Source organism: Dermacentor andersoni, chromosome 5, assembly GCF_023375885.2.
Source record: "Dermacentor andersoni chromosome 5, qqDerAnde1_hic_scaffold, whole genome shotgun sequence".
Lineage (NCBI taxonomy): Eukaryota > Metazoa > Arthropoda > Arachnida > Ixodida > Ixodidae > Dermacentor > Dermacentor andersoni.
In genome coordinates this window covers 163,240,056-163,257,443 of record NC_092818.1, presented here as the reverse complement: position 1 = coordinate 163,257,443, position 17,388 = coordinate 163,240,056, and the positions used below count along the sequence as shown (strand labels likewise).

Genomic DNA, 17,388 nt, shown 5'->3' with positions numbered 1-17,388 from the left:
GTGGCATTACCAGCTCCCCGTGGTTGGGTTTCCTCCCGTTTGTTAAAATGGTGAACGTAAGCCGTATTCCCTTAGGAACTGCCGTTTGCGACCTGCCATCACCGTGGCTATCTTTTCGTTGGCACACTGGTGGCTATCACGAGTGGCTTACGCTCAAACGCTCGTCGATCAAGAAACTCTCTTACGTAACAGAAGTTTTGCGAACACTGGCCCCCAAAAGCAATTTCCGAAGCTAATAGTAGCAACAGGATAGGAGCTGCGAATGTCTCTACTCCTTGACCTGTTCCCTCTTGTATTCTGCGCCTCAGCTGAAGACAGAACACTCCAGGCACGCGCGGAATACATGTTACCTGCACAGCGGACAACTATCAACAACACCGTTGCGAATGTGTTTTCCCTTGAGTGTGGGCTGATCGCATGCCCCTAGTTCCTGTCTTTGTCTTCTCTCCACTCAGCTGTTTTGAGTCTATTTAGAATGGCCCTCATTGTTCTTTGTCTCTTTAAAGTACGCGTTGCTTCTGCAGTATAATTCATCGCGCAATGTTCTTTATTCTATGGCACAATGAAACGCGCGTCCAACGGCCGCCCCCCTGTTCGACGCGTGGGCTGAAGCGAAATCGGGCGTACTTTTTGAGGTGGTGTCGCCATCTGACGGCGCTTTGGTGAACTATTTTTGTGTTCTCTCGGCTTTCGTATTCTGCGAGACCGAGCTCATCGCGCGGGTACGTGCTGGCTCATGCGTTATCCGAAGGCCCTGTATGAATTTAATAAAAAGGACAAATTTTTCTGGTGTCAGGAGACTAGCGTTAAATTGCAATAAATCATAAATAAAACCACTTTTATGTGGTATCGGCATTTCTGCCGACAACTTCAGAATCATGTCTGTTTCTTTTATTTATGGGAATAAACATTAAGAAACAGATGTAGTCACCCTATAGTATACATATATATATATCGATGACGGCTGTTCCTTTTCGCATAGTTGTAACAATAGTAATAAAAGTATCAATAAGATCGTTCCCAAGGCATGCATACCTGAGAGACGTAATGGTTTGTTACTTCACATAACTTAGACCTTGAAAAAAAAAAAAAATATATATATATATATATATATATAGCGGGAGAGAGAGAAAAAATTGGTGAATGCGCGTAGTACGCGTGCCGTGACATCCGAGTAGACGAGCAGCTTTGTGTTTGTCTATCAAACACGCTGTCATTTGCTCTAGTACATTATTGTGCGTTGCAAGTTTTCGTACATATGAATAGGTGGTCCATGAATAGTCTGCTAGCTGGTACTTACATTGACGGAATTATTGATTTTCTCCGATTGATCATATGGTAAAGTTAATGGTGAAAATAACATTATTCGCAGAACATATGTGTACAGCAGTATAGACTGAATTTCTTTTTCTCATTAAGTAAGCCATCAACAATTTGTGTCCGCATGACAGAAGCCGTTATCGGGTTATTTCGACGTGTTGAAGCTGAATTGAAGAATGAATACTCTGTTATGTAACCGTCTCTATCACAACCTTTTTAACACGCCATCAGTATTTGAAAACAATTGTGGTATCGTTTCCATGTCAGCCATCTCGTTACACTGCAATATTCATCAACATTTTCAGCAAATGTGAAAGCTCCATATGGCTCTGGTGGCACCGTATATATATATATATATATATATATATATATATATATATATATATATATATATATATATATATATATATATATATATATATATATATATATATATATCGGCATTTCTACTTACTTAAAAATTGAGTACAAGCTCCGCCTATACGACTGCTCTTCACTCACCCCTTGCACGGGCCTCCACATTCCAAAACATAGTTCCCGGGAGACGCAGATGTTGTACGAGGCTCACGTCCACCGTGGCGCCATTAAGGTGAGCTAACGCAATTGGCTGGCGTAGGTATACAAATCCTCCTTAAGCCAGGGAACAGCGTATTTGCCCCCGCATTCTTTGATTGGCATCACTCCACTGTGTCTGCGCAGTGTCGTTGTCTGTTGTCGTTCGCCATCTCTTAATCGGCTATTTTGCAAACTGCTTCACTTTTCATTAGTAAGTACCCGGCATGCAGGGCGACGCAGTGTCTATAAACGTTGGTGACTACGACGTTCTGTTGCTGAGCATGCGAGGTCGCGGGTTCGATTTCCAGCGGCGACGCGGGCGGAATACAAAAGTGCTCGTGTGCTTAGATTTGGGCGCACGTTAAAGAACCGCAAGTGGTCGAAATTAATCCGTACCTCTTCCACTGCGGCATCCCCTACGTCCAGTGCTGCTTTGGGAAGTTAAACGACGTGGATAGATCGGTTAGTCATCAATAAATAGCGTAGGCCGCTGCGTCCACGAGTCGAATCCTCGACCTTGGGCTATTAAAGCCACCGCGATATGGCTCTCGCTCGTTTCCTTCGTCACGAACTGCTCGCTAATCTTTTGCCAATCACGGGTTCCTTGCCTTTGCTCAGCGGTCTTCCCGTCCCTTATGTCTGTCGGCTGAGGCTCTACACTCGAGTGCTTGCAACTGCCACGCGTTTTCGAACACGCTCGCTCGCGATTCTGCGCGTTCTCACTCGGCGTGCCGCCTGCGTGTAATAGCTGTTATTACGTCTCAGTTTACGACTCGCGCGCGCTGTCGAACAAAGGTGCGCACACGTTTGTGTACCTTAGTTTAGACGTGCATCGTGAAAAGAAAAGGGCGCCGTGGAAAGAATAGACGCCTGGAAATTAAAGCCACACGGCGCACGCACATCAAAGGTGGCACGTATGCAAGTTACATAACGCTCGCGATGGGCAATGCATATTGTGCGAGATTCTTTAGGCTGCTTTCTTTCCTCTCCTGCAAGCGCCTCGCCTCTCGTGTCTTTTGTCTTCTGAGAGTATACTAAGCCGTAACTTCTTTTTATCGCTCTGTGTGTTTTCTTTGTCCCTTTTCTGCCAAGTTAAACGCAAGCCTTCACATAACTAGTTCGAGTCGGTTACGTGCGCAGTCAGAATTCTACGAAAAACTGAAAGAAAAATACTAAGACTGCAGCATCGCTTTGCTTCCTCCTATGGCTGCCAGCAGACCTTCGGCACGATGCAGACTTGCCGGTCAGTTCATTCCTGTGTCCTTGTCGACGTCGACAGATAACAGAGCTGACAGACAAGTGCGTCTTGGTCGAAGCTGACAGGTATAGCCCTTAAAAGTTGCGATAATTATGGCTCGGAGAGGCCCCTTGAGACGCCGTGTTTGTGGGTCTTGCTGCCGGAGAGTAAGAGGGAGAAAAATAAATAAAGGAAGCTGCAGGGAAGTTAACCAGGGGAATGCTATCGGTGGTTTTCTACCCTGTGATCAGCGGAGCGAAGAGCCGATTGTAAAATATAAGAGAAGGGATAGTGCGACACTGTCACTGCTCAAACATTCCAGCATTTCATCGATGGGGTCTTGAGGGGCTTGTCGGTTTTCTTCGCCCGTGACCAGGCTTGCTGCTAGAAAAGGACAAAGCTGTCTCTTATCATCTACTGGCGTCTAAAAGGGGTGACGTCAGCGTTTTTTTTTTATAATGTTGCCAGCTCGCAACCCAGAATTCTCCATTTCCAGCGAATGTTCGCGATGATGGTGTTGACGTCTCTGCAATTTTGTTTTTTTTTTATTATTTTGATTGCTCCGAGACGTCTTCCTTATTTTTTAATATCTAAACTATAACTTCAAATTGGGCTCTTCGGTAACTAGCCTGCTGTCAGAATGCGGAAAAGGAAAATAACCACCGATTTGCGAGAATGATTATGATATCTCAAGATTGTGATTTCCCTAGAAAAGCAGCGCTGATGCGCTCAGGTGGCTCACTAATAAACTGTTCCGCTTGTCTTGAAAAGGAGAGAGAAACGGATGTACATATGGAGGCCTTGTAGTAAATATGGGTGAGGCATTGAACTTAGCCAACATCCCTTGAGTCATTTTACCAGTGCACTTTACTGGTTATTTAGGTGACCAAAATGTCCCAAAATTGAACAAAATGGTAATCGCTAAGGCTCCAAAAAGGTTAAGTTGTCGTTGAAGTGACCAAGAACTCGCTAAATTTAGCAATTTTCTCGCTAAGTTGTAGGACTGCGTGATGGTATGAACATTAAAACGTACAATTAAGGGAGGCTCGTTACAAGGGAAAGCACAACATCTGTACAGTCATACACATGCGCATGTGCATGGTCTGGTGCCACATGCGCATGTGAACGTGAGCTATTTAAGAGCTCACGCTCGCAATGCACGACCCTGTGGACGTTTTTTTAAGGCCATCCCCATAAACAGGCGAGAAACCGTATCGCGACGCGAAGGAACTGAGTAGACCCTACCCTATGTGCCTATACTGGTGAGTGCCCCACGACTTTAAAGAACATGGCGCCTTTACGTGGTACCGATTACTCCTCCTCGCATGGCAAAAGAAATGAAATTACAATCCACGGACGTGTACATTTCGTTTAAAAGGTTTTAAAAAAGGTTTTGCGCTTACCTATGTACTGTTCTTGCTCAAATTTCGCAGAAAGATCGTGTTTTGGAGTGTATATGTTTCAGTGTAACACTTTCACTGTTAATTTCCATGTCTCTCTGAAAAGAAAAATGCAAAGTTGCAATCGTTTATGTGGATGCATGGCTACTCCCGGGATTGAGCTACCATAAATTTGTGTCGCCGCCTACCGGCAGCTGCAGAAAGCAGCCCTTCAGGAAGGATTGTCGCGTGTTGCCCGCTCTCTGGAACCATAGAATTTCATGCAATTATTGTAGGAAACTCTATGTCTAGAACAGGCAAGAACCGTCGCTAAACGGCTGCTATCTGCAGCTGCCGGCAGGCGGCGATACCAGCTTATGCTAGCGTGGTCGCGATAGCAGCTTGCAACCCATAAACGAAGGAAAATTTGATTTTTTTTTTCTGAGAAAACTGGCAATTAAATATATGCAAAGTGTAACACTGAACGACGTAGACTCTAAAACGCGATCTTCCTGTGAAATTTCAATAACAGCAATGCAGCGGTAAGCGCAAAATCATGCTTCGAACGTTTTAAACGAAATATGCGCGTCCTTGTATGTTTCCCCCAGAAATTATGGGATAAAGTCAGAGAGCACGAACACATACAAAGTTCTACGCACTATTCCAGAAAGCAACAGAGGATATAGTGCATTAACACGCACTAACACGAGTAAACATCTTGTAAGTCTTAATTTTCTGAGAGTTTTCACATGTCTGCTAGACATCTATGTTCTCTTTTGCACATTTTAACCGTCACCAATGGGTACACAGACAACGCTAAAATGTAGTGAGCTGCTGTTGCGGCTAGATTTGGCGTTTGGGCCAGGAATCCACCAAGCCCACTGACGAGTACGTCCGGTAATAGCGATTAAGGAAAAGTGTTTATTTTACATTATTTGCACTTGCTTCAGGTGCGGAAGCCCACTCCATCTAGGAGTATATTAAACGGTTGAGTTCACATCAGGGCACCTCAGCACCTCTCACTGCACCAAAAATCTTAATACCGTGACTAGGTAACTAGACTGAAGAATCTGACGATTGTATCGCGGCCAAACACAATCCTCGAATCGGTCGCAATATCCCGCCCATGATATCGCACCATTCCTCCGAACTCCGCCGCCGATGTTGTACCATGTCCCCGCATATTTAGTAACCCGGGAATCAGAGGTCGAAGCCGTTCCCACGGTAGCATTCGACATTGGCCCTTTTCATCGATTAGTTCAGGTTGTCGGGTTCAGATAGAGTTGTCTTTTGTTGACCCGTCAACAGTCGGCGTCAACGCTGCGTTGACTTCTGAATAGGCGCTGACGAATGCGTGGGGTTGCCTCGTGGTTCTAATTACTGCCCTTGGCCGTGTTGAGACAAACAAAGCCCTCTAACTAAGTATTTTTCAAGTATCGTATGTTCCAAAGTGTGTTGTGGAATACCAGAACACTGCAAACGAGTCCATGAGCGCATTTCCGCAGTGCACTCAGCCGAGTAGGCATATTCCAGCCTTCAATTTTATTTAAGCTGGGGTGTGCAAATAACATATTTTGAGACCGAGACGAATACGAATCGAACAGTGTCAGAAACGAATCTATTCGAATATCTTTTTTCGAATAATGAACAGCCGTTTTCATCACTAATAATAAACAGTCTTCACATCCTATAGCGTATAGTGTCTGTCGTCTATTCTATTTCTCTCTCTCTCCCTCTATCTCTCTCTGTCTGTCACCATACTGCATACTACGCAACTAGTTTTATTAGAAGCGCAAATTAGGCGGCAGCAGCGGATGCGCAGTTTTTTTGCATACCAAGGACTTCTCGGTGAAGTACACAGCCTATACTCTACTATGTTGTGCTCACTATGGGCCAGCTGGCCCATAGTAAAGGTTGCCATATTTTTGCTCTATAGTTCCATGTTTTATTGCGCACAGTGGACTGTGACGTATTCGAAAACCATACGAATACTATTCTGATGTATGAACAGTCACTGTTCTATTCGAGGGCCGCATTACCCGCCGTGGTTGGTCAGTGGCTATGGTGTTGGGCTGCTGAGCACGAGGTCGCGGGATCGAATCCCGGCCGCGGCGGCCGCATTTCGATGGGCGCCAAATGCGAAAAACACCCGTGTACTTAGATTTAGGTGCACGTTAAAGAACCCCAGGTGGTCGAAATTTCCGGAGTCCTCCACTACGGCGTGCCTCATAATCAGAAAGTGGTTTTGGCACGTTAAACCCCATAATTTAATTTAATTTTAAGGGCCGCATTGAATAGGGTGTTATTCGATACGTTGTTCGAAAGGTTCGAGCATTCGCACGCATGTACATTTAATGACGAGCTCTTTGTGGGAAGTTCCGAGCGCTGCGTGACAAGCATGACTTTGTCAGCGTGGAGATAGTGATATTTCGCTTCACTTACTTCATTCTTATCGTAAGGCGTGTCCTACATTAATAGTATGCCTGCTCGTTTGTGTGCATACTGCATGCCAATCCACCCGCGTATATGCAAACTCAAGGAGGACGTCGCTTCATTTTTTTTATCTCCTCTCTCTTCTGTGAGAAAGGACCCCTATCTTGCCCAGCGTTTTGTACAAGTTATCGTCAAGATGGCCTTGCATGCAGTCGCCAGGACCGCTTTCGGCAGTATTTCCTATGCTCGCTGTTCTTTTTCTTGTATGTACGTTGTTGATAATCCGTCTGAAATCTTCAGCAGGTCTTCGCTTTGAGCTACGCTTTGCGGGAGCACACCAGCACTATGGCGCTGCTTATGTCTCGTAATTCTGCGAGATAAATCTCGCCTGAAATTAAGAGCTTCTCACATCGGCACTGGCAAATTCTCTGTGTGCAACCCGAGACAGTGAAGCTGAAATGTCGCACTCGTTTCACAAATAACAGTGCTGGAAAATTGAAACTTTCCTTACTGACTATAGTTTTCCTATCAATAGCCGTTTTAATGAGCTAGATTCACTTGTGACGCCTGGATGAAAATTGGCTTTGAAGTAATAAATATACTGATACGAATTTGTTATATCCGCCAAGTTATCAGTGTTCATAGCGAACGAGAAGAAAGGGAACCGAGGGGCTCGATTTTCGTCAGGCACGAGCATTTGAAGACAACAGGCAGTGAAGCCAAGGAAAGCGCAGAATAAATTAGCTCTAGTCTTTAATTGTAGTATACGAATAATAAGGAAATGTAAAATGGCGCCTATGGTTAAAAGAATATGCCACATCCGTCGCCATCGCCACGAGTGGCGCTGGCTAACACTCCTATTGCCATAGCTAGTGCACAAATACCCAGCCAAGTGAATGGCAGGATAGCAGCTGCCGTAGCTGAATTGGTAGAGTATCGCACGCGCAACGCGCAAGATGTCGGCTCGGCTCTCACCAATGGCAAGTTTTGTTTTCGTATACACTTTGATTTCCGTTTTCCTTATTATTTCTGCATGTGAATTAAAGCCACCGTTAATTTTTGATTGAATGTTGAATCACCTCTTTTGAGGATAGCCTGAACCCAGTTTTCCTTCGAATTGTGCGAGTCGTATGTGGCTCGCTTATCGTCATGTGCTTATTCCTGTCTGAATATTTTCTCCCGGATTTCCGGTATGCTGAAATCGACTGTTCTCAGTGGTACGGACCGTAGGCGTGACGCACAACAGCACGGTTTCACACTGCCATAGTGCCATTCTGCCAATGGCACTGCCATAGTGCACTGCCATTTCTCTTTCCCTCTCCTTTCTTTCTTTTCATCCCTTAAGCCCCTTCCCCCCGCGTAATGTAGAAAACCGGACGCGAGTGTGCCCTGTCTTTTCTTTCTTCATGTCCTCCTCCGCCTTCGCAGTCAGAAGGACAAAAACTGAGACTGTGTCCTTCGGAAATGGGAGAGCGTGGCAGAAATGTGTGCCAGGTATACCTTTCGTTGCAGGCAATCTTTCGGGATTTGAACACTTGCTTTTGGTGATACACCAAGTTTAAGGAAATAGGGCCAAGAAGAGTGCGATACAGAAGAAACGTGGGCAGAAGAGGCGCGTACGCATTATCAAAAATATAAGAAAAATAAAAGAACAAGAAAGAAAGGAAACGTGTACCGGCCATGAGCAACAATGTGTCTTGGGTAGGTTTAGTGAGAATAGTTTTGTATGAGGCCCCCATTTCGTATCCTAACCGCTTGTAGGTCAAAATGTGCATGTAATTTATTGCTTCCTGATTCCCATACTGCTAAGTCTGCATTATTAGGCTAATTATCTGAGCTTGCTCTAAGCCTTAGTGCATATTTCGCTTTCGCGAAAGCAGGAGGAACCTGGGAAGTCACGGCACTACATGGCGTCTGCGGCTCCCTGCCTATGCTATCTTCGTTATTTGTTTTGTTTGAAGGCTACTTTCGCCAGGACTTCAAAAACAGCTTGTTTCTGTCGCCTGGCTTACTGACGAAACGGGGGCCGGTCGCCTGCATGTCGAAGGACGACTTTTTCAATATGTTCTGTGTGCGTCGCATATGTTATTGCGCCGCACAAAGAGAGCAAGCTATACATATTTTACTGTAAGAATATTTTGGGATATACAATTAGTGAACTCTCTTTAGCGTTGTTCGACCTTGTAGTTGTTATATACGTCAGGATGATATACGTGTCGTACCGATCGACCACACATATCGAGTCGTTTGTGTGACAAACGCCTAGCGATTCGGATCAGTTCCCATTTGACTTGAAAAAATTCCCATCGTACGCTATCTGCGCCTCTTCTAAGATCGACATGCCACGTGCTCTACAAGGTCAGTGCACGATGCGCTTCCATATTTGTTTGTACAGATATCCGCCGAAAACCTGAATCACGCTGTGATTCTGCCGGACACTGACCCTGCTTAGACGAGCCACATCATACCGTCGTGCAGCTGTCACCGCTTTTATATCGCTTTGCAATCGCCGTATCTTGTCAGCTTCGCCAATTGGAGTCCTGCTGTATACCCTGATGGAGGCAAAAGGCGTAGCGCATCAGAAACAGGGCAAAAGAAGAACACAGACGACACACACGTTTGGCGCTAACTTTGGCGTTGACGTGTGTGTCGTCTGTGCCCTGATTTTGCCCTGTTTCTGATGCGCTACGCCTTTTGCCTCCATCATGATGTATACCGACAAGCCCAACGCGCCACCTTAACACTGTATACCATTGCCTTTTGTCCTCGGGCGCCGGCTCTTGAGAATTCAAGTGGCCTTTGAGCCCTACGCACTGTTAAGACAATGTCGACCTTGCACGCGGGGACGCGGGCGTCGGTGCGTCATATCAGATGAGTCCCTGTGGTCTCGCCGTATCGCATCCTGGCGCGCCTGTGCCATGGCGCCCCGGTATGTTAACTCTGCCTTCAGAACGTGCTCGCGGACTCGATAAATGAGAAGGCGCACCGCGGGGGAGATAAGCGACCTCTCCGTGATACCGGTTTTCAGTTCTGACCCACCTCGTATCGGCTCGTTTCCCAGAGCGGTATACGTGCCTACCGATAGGGCAGCTGGTGGAAGTAAGTCAACATTCGCCGCGCTGGTTAAAAGCTGAGACTGTCCGCGCACCCTGGCCAGTTGCTGGGCACCTCCCGGACTTGTACAGGGTGACCGCCCCGTGTACATCCACAGGTCGCATTTGCGGGCCGCGTTTCCTCCGCGGACAGACCGTAGAAGAAGCCATGACTTTCGCTGGCGCTCGTTCCCCTGCTCGCGCTCAAGGTATTGTGACGAGGCCCGATTTTCCGTTTCTAATGTTGCAAGTGTCATTTCGCGCTGATGCATTTATTCGAGGTGCTCGTTTATGGCATTACTACGCGACTTCATTGTTTCCTTCATTGTTATTTCTACATACTAATCACTTTCGCAAAACGAAAGCCTCTGCGGCTGTATATATATTAAGTGGCAGGGAATCTCCTATGTTGCCCGCGTATACAGTCGAACACAGGAAGCTGATTTTTTGCAGTATGCTTTCTGCTCCGTTTATATTCTGTTTAACTTTTCTTGTTTTTTGCCTGTCGGCATTGACTTGTAGATTCATACAAGTTTCGACAAGCCAAGCTATAAAGTGTATGCTGGCAGGACTTCGTCCGATCCATATGACGTATAGTATGGTACATATTTAACTGGAACATTTTATTAGTATTTAGCGACCGATTAGGGCTAAAATGTGGCATACATGCACGCAAAATACTTTTCTTTGTATAGATGTCAGACCAGTACGTTACATCAGCCGCTTTCCTTTCTCGATTATAAATGTTTGAGTTATATTGTCTTTAATAACAACTGGGCTTTACTTTTAACAGTGGACCGCCATGAATAGATCTTCAATCGAACAGTATGACCCGAGGCCTTAGTGGGGAGAAGAATAGGGCACGTCGAGGCTAATATTGACCCCGCATGCTAGCTTCAACGCTGAAGTTCCGCAGCATGATTAGAGCAATGCGTGTGTTGTGTTAGGGTACAGCTAGTCGTTAAGATCCCGCACTGTTGGCTTGCGCTGATCTCGGAGGAGCCTTGCTAGTCCTGAACACTCCTAGAGCCGGTCAGCTGCCCGTACTGTAAAACCTAATTCGTACCTACTAACAGAACAGAGGCTGACATTTGCGCTAGTTGATACAGATTCATAGCGAAATAATGGTGCAGAGCGATGCACAAGGAAGAAGAAGCATATACACCATAAGTGGCTACTCGGAACTAAAAGTTCAGTAAAGAAAATAGCGCGGACACCATTTACGGTGTCTGCGCAGTTAGTACTGGTTGCTTTTAAATACGTGTTCTTCTGTTATTGTTTTCGCATTAACTTTTAGTTGCGAGTAAGCGCTTGTGGTGTCTATTCTCCTTCGTCCTTTGTCTACACTCACTTCACGGCAGCCAAGACTTTTTGCACTTCGTTCAAGCTTTTAGTCAGCGACCGTCGCGTTCGGATGCGGTTTGCATAAGCATAGCGACCTCTTCCTTGTCTCAACTGCTGCGAGTGTGATAACGAAGCGATCGAAGGAAGCGAGAGGCAAGTCTGGGCAAATCTCGGCTCCGTATTGACGCTGCGACTTCGGCTCTCGCGTCGAGTTTTTGTATACGCACCAGACGCAGTGATTCACACACGCCTATAGAGGTGGCATGTGAGATTGACTAGCGGGAAGTGCCGGCGCGACCTTCCCGTGCCGCGGAAATACCCGTGCTTCCTCGCAGCCTATAGCTTGCGAACGCATGCGCGTAGAGTCACCCCGTCCTGCCGGCTGGCTGGCGGCTGCTTCCTCTGTTTCTTGCTCTGCCTCGGCAATCTGTGCGATGTGTTTCCCTGAAACTGCGCGGCCCGACTCGGTAAAGTTTTTGACCCTGTATCTATGTGAGCACCGCCTGCCGCTTTTAATTTTATTTTTCGTGCTCGCGGGCATAAGTCAGAAGGCGTTACATGTACTGCGCCATTTTGACATCTGTTGCTGATGCTAAAGGGCCCAATGGTGGAGTCAGCAGCGACGCTCTTCAGAATGCCAGATCGCTTCGAGTGGGGATGTGTAGACGAAATGTACACCACGACGTTGGTCGCTTTAAAAGACCCTGTAGTGCGCGGGTGGCAGAAGCTTGAACTGACATCGTCGCAGCCGCCATGATGACGTACCGATAACAAGGTTAGAACTGCGACTCAATGCTATTCGCTTAGCTACAACTGGAAGTTGTGAATGCGGCTCCAAAGCGGCAACCGTGGTGTGTGCGCGAGCAGGCTTGCGGGAGCATTGTGATAAAGTCTGCTGGCAGAACTTTTGTTAAAGAGCAATATTAACGTATTGCGCCTACTCAGGACAGCGTAGAATGAGCGGAGAGTTAGCGTATTTGTTAGTGCTTTCTTTGTGCACAAATATGCAACGACGTCATCGCGTAGTTTACTGACCAGAAAACGTACTACAACTGGATTGTTTCCGGTTTGTGTAGGGTCCCTGTGCAACCTCCAAATGTAGTGTTGTATTGTCACACGCAGAAAAATGGTCCGCCGAGAAAGATAAACAAGTACACGTGTCTTTATTCGGTGCGCCCTGTCACCTCTATATGTACATGGTTTGCACTCGGTGTCGAGCTACGGTATTTGCGGTACCATTTACCAAAGCCAGAAAGAAACAGAACACTCGCATTACTACCCAAGATGGCGACTCACATAGAACTAAAGTGGTTTAGTTGCCTTGTCAGGCAAGGAAAGCTCGTTGGATGCCGCCACGGTAGATAGTGGACTATGGAAAGCGCTTGCTGGAGAGAACGAGAAATGAAAGAGGAAAAACGGGGAGCTTAACCAGAGTAAATATCTGGTCGACTACCTGTACTGGCTATACATTGCACTTGCGAAATGATACCCTATACAGCGCACTCTGTACTGGTGAAAGCGCATCCTATGTAGGCTACGCTGTGCTAACGAGAAGGTATCCTTGTACTGGCGAAAGGCAAATGAACACCTGTTCGTTCTATATAGCGATGCGACGGTGCCGTAGGAAGGTCTCTATACAGATTTCCGTCTGTCTCCTCTGTGCGCAGGGTTGGCCTCAAACGGCCGTGCCGACGAGGAGTCGGCGAGCCGCGCGAGCCCCGTGGCCGTCGCCGCTGGCGGCGACGGCACTAGCACCACCGAGGACAACAGCACCACCATGCTGGAAGAAAGCATGGTCCTGCACTGTTCCCACTGCGCGCTCAGCTTCACGGGGCCCAGCGCGGTGGTGCAGCTCGGGGACCATCTCATGTGCGTGCACTCCGGAGGCGGAGGACAGCCGGAGGACTTGGTGCCCGTGAAGAAGGAGCCGACCGACGAGGTGCGGCCGCCCTCGCCGGCACCACCGCGCCCCGCTAGCGACGGGCCCGTGGTCGGCGCGGCCTCCTTCACCTGCGCCAAGTGCAACCTGAGCTTCTCCAAGAAGGAGCACCTGGAGAAGCACGACCTCGTGCACACCGCCACCAGTCCCGGCGCACAGGTGAGCGACAGAAACATTAGAGAGGGGAATATTTGTGATTTACGGCCATATACTGGTCTATCGGAGCCGTGGATGGCAGGGTGGATCGATGGATGGACGGTATGAGCGTCCCCTTTGACACGGGGTGGTGCGTTGCGCCTTCGGGAGCTCTTGTTCTTCTTTTGGCAAATAATACCTATCTTTTTGAAACTAAAGAAAGGAAAAAAGAAGCAAGAAAACACACACATACAAGAAATTCCCAGCACCTAACTTTCTGAACCGCAACTGGGAACTTTGTTCTTGTACGCTTCCGTTGTTTGTGGTCTCCCTACTTTTCTGCCGACAAACCTTCAATCACCTCTTACTAATCTCTAGTGCGGACATGTTTACTATCTCCCTGCTATCCTTGAACCCAAGGGCTTCAAGGAGACCCGAGGAGCCTAAACCGATAGCTGGGTAGATATCTTCACATACTAATAAAACATGTTCCATCGTTTCCCTAGCTTTATCGCAGCAAGCACGTCTTCTTCTTCCTCAGTGTACCTCGCTTTATAACTACGCGTTCTAAGGCATCCTGATATCGCTTCGAAAAGTAACGAGCTTCCCTTTGAGTTATCATAAATTATTTCTTTTCTGATTTCGTTTTTTTCCCTCTTATAGGTAGTTACTCATAGCAGGCTTCTTTTCCATTGCCGCCACCCATGAGATTGTCTCAGCCTCTCTGAATTTACGTTTGACGTTCTTTTTTTTTTTTCCATGTTGCTTAGTATACTGGTCGCATACTTGCTAGTAAGCTTCCTAATACTTTTCTTCCACTGGGAGTCAATGTTTCTCCCGTACAAATATCCGAACACTCTCGCAACCCATTTAATTTCTTTCATATTCCTCAGTCGTTCCTCATATTCTCATATTCCTCAGTAGTTGCCATGCTGGCAGCGCCGTCTTGCGCTGCTTTGTCCAACTATACATATGACGCGTTTGAAGCGGTTTTGTTTTGCTATAGAGTGTTCACTTTCGCGATAAATCTAAGGGCAACGCACTTCTACTTGAGGCTATATGACAGGTGGTCTAAGAACGCGAAATCATGGAAGGGGGTTTGTAGCGAAGAAGATGACCTGCATTTAATATGCAAAATATATACTGCGGTGACAATTATACATATCGCGTAGGAGTGTCAGATTATGCGTGCAGAAGTACATATATATGTTATCAGATAACACGAATTCCTTGGGTATAGAAACAGTAATGCGACGGGTAGAATTGAATTCGGGGAACACAAGACAATCGTTTGGAAGGTTGGTGGCACATAAGTAGTGAAGAATCAGACTGACATTGAACAAAAACCGGTACATGGCCTCAAGATGGAGTAAACATGAAGTTACAAGGAAAGTTGCATCCTATGTAGTATGCTAGAGTGTAGTGGCAAAAGCCGCCGCCCCGTTTGAAAGAGGAACTCACTTATCAGCCGGTTGTACATTTTTCCAAAAGAGCATGTACAAAAGAGCGATTTGCGGCATCTCACATTTAATCCTAAGGACACCGTATACAGTGAAGCTGTACTCTGTAGCTTCTTGACTTACCCAGGAGCAGCGTGGTCTTGCATGGATATTTATAGTCAGTAGGCTTGCCATATACATTCAGCGATTATTGATCACCACGTAAATTGGAGAAACATGCTTGGACTAGAAAAAAGAGCACGTATGTGTAGTTTTCCTCAGTTTTATGCGTACACAAGGGCCATATGATTGAAAAAAAAAGGGCATATCAAAGGACCGGTGAATATTTATTGCAACGACTATAGATAGTGTGAGAAGGGCGATTATGCGGAAAGAAATTACGCGGATTATGCTGTATCTTTACATAATACGTGTAGCACTAGATCGAGCAGTGCCGCCCAAACTCAGACTCCATGCGCCTGCACCACTATACTGTCGTTATTGACCGCTAGAGCATGCTCTCAACGTTCTTCGCTTTGTTCGCGCCATATCATCTGGATCTGGCCTGCACATGCGACGCATGTTTAGTCGTTCGTTGGAAAGCAGTATCATTTATCTGTATGTATATCACGCGGGCGCTTTCAGTATTCGCAGTGAAGGGGGGACGTGACGGCAGCCCAAGAGCCGTTCCGTCGTTCCTATATACATCTATTTCGGCAGAAGGGCGAAGGCGGCGAGTGGAGCGGCGGCTGCGGCGACTAGCGTGGCAGGCTTCCGGGACAACACTGCGCGTGCCGAGCTTGCGCCTCGAGCACGCGTTGCGCATCTTTATTTTTCTCTGAATTTGCGGCTGGCACCGAGCTGTGAGCGACTCCGCGTTGTGGCGTCGGTGGGCGCTATACAGGACCTCCCCGCACAGACGGGAAAGTCAAAATGGCGAGCCAGTGAAACCACGTTTTAAAAGTGTCCGTGGCCAGTCCAGCTTGTCAACGTGAAGGGCATCGAGCCACTGCCGCAGAGCTCAGGCATGCGGCGCAGTGTTGCGTAACGGGCGAGAGACGCGATGAACGGGCGCTGGAGGGATCAACGCGCCAACCTGACGCGATGATGGCCACCAAATGCGTCCCGGGGACGGAGAAACGGCGAAGCCCGCGAGGCCACTGGTACGTCGACGATGCCCCCGCGAGCGTTGCCGGCGTCGTATCACGGACCGCACCGTTGCACGGAGTGTAAGGTGCGCGCACGAGCAATCGAGTCGAAGCGCTGGACGAGCCAAGACACGTGCATTGCAGGTGGACGCGGCGCACCCTTCCGGGAGGCGAACACGATCCGGCGCAGCTGGCGTCGGGATGCCTCGCGAGTGAGCCACGGGCTGGCAGGACAAGGCGGGGTCAAAGCCAGCAAGAGTGTCCGGTGGTTCCGTGGTGGTGGTGACCGATGCGGGATGCAGTGCAGCTGGCACTGCGACGTCGGAAAAGCTGGGAGCGGGACGTGGCCGTAAGGCGCACAGCAATGTGGCGCAAACGTCCCCGGAGGCAGCACAGGTGAAGACCCGGATAGACTGGTTAGGTGGAGTGACCTGTGCCAACAGCGTCGAGGACTGCACTGACCGCCGGAGATATGGTGCAGTCGATCTCGGGCGTCGCAGAAGGTCGTGGCCCGTGTCCCCGGTGGCGACAGCCGGCAATTAAGGTCCGAGGCAGCGGAGTCGGCACGGTGCAGAGCTTGCACGTCGGATCGGACGCCGTCACAGCGGACGGCGTGGACGGATCGGGTAGAGGTTCTGCCGGGGGCCCAGTGGCAGAAGCTATGTCGTTGAAGACAGACCCGATAGCGTACGGCATGGGGGCCGGCGTTGGGACGGCGGTTTCACCACTGCCACGTGCCGTCGTAGGTGGCGATAAAGGCGATGTGACCGGGGACCGCGGGGTAGCGCGTCTGTCGGCCGACGAGTCTTCATCGTGGCAGGCGCCAACCTGATCGCCTTCATCGTGGAAGAACGCCAACCTGCTGATGAGATGGCCCACGGGCACAGGAAGAGAACGGCCTGGTGCTCGCCGTGGGGGCGATAGCAGAAGTGAATCGCGTACCGTGCGGTCAACCTTTGGAAGAGGGCGGTACGCAGCGCCGTAGAAGTGCAAGTCGTATAGGGGCGCGGGCCAAGCGATGGAACGCTGAGGCGAAGCTGGAGATCAAGCGGCATGACGTCCAGGAGCACCTGGAATTTGAACTCTTGGGTCCAGATATTGTTCTGCTCCAGAGCCGCCTCAAACTGCGCGAACCACGCGCCGACGTAGCTAGACCGGAACGCCGGTAAGCTGAACTGTGGCTCCGGCCAGTTAGCCATGGCAGCATGTCGCTTGGTGAAAGGCGCATTCTACCAGGTCACCACTGTACGTGACGGCGGCCCAATAGCGGTGCCGTCGTTCCTACATTTATTTTAGCAGAAGGGTGAAGGCGGCGAGAGGGAATAACACTGCGCGTGCCGAGCTTGCGCCTCGAGCACGCGCTGCTG

At 48.4% G+C, this 17,388-nt stretch overlaps 1 protein-coding gene and 1 long non-coding RNA gene across 2 annotated transcripts in view; one reads left to right on the top strand and one right to left on the bottom strand.

The window, feature by feature from the left end:
- The window catches only part of LOC129385130 (uncharacterized), a 103,350-nt gene extending 100,737 nt beyond the window's left edge, over nt 1–2,613 (bottom strand). The window contains exon 1 of the long non-coding RNA XR_008612711.1: nt 1,822–2,613. This is a non-coding gene — a long non-coding RNA (uncharacterized lncRNA). The remainder of the gene's footprint in view (nt 1–1,821) is intronic.
- Nucleotides 2,614–13,033: 10,420 nt separating this feature from the next.
- Nucleotides 13,034–16,237, top strand: LOC140218580 (uncharacterized). The gene is made up of 2 exons (XM_072288382.1): nt 13,034–13,458; nt 16,166–16,237. The coding sequence occupies exons 1-2, from the start codon at nt 13,138–13,140 to the stop codon at nt 16,235–16,237; spliced, it is 393 nt and encodes a 130-aa protein (XP_072144483.1). The 5' UTR covers nt 13,034–13,137.
- Nucleotides 16,238–17,388: the final 1,151 nt, after the last annotated feature.

Bases quoted from the DNA above. Each gene is read 5' to 3' on its own strand.
- LOC140218580 (XM_072288382.1), top strand. From the start codon at position 13,138: ATGCTGGAAGAAAGCATGGTCCTGCACTGTTCCCACTGCGCGCTCAGC. The intron at 13,459-16,165 runs GTGAGCGACAGA...CGTGCATTGCAG, and splicing joins CCACCAGTCCCGGCGCACAG to GTGGACGCGGCGCACCCTTC.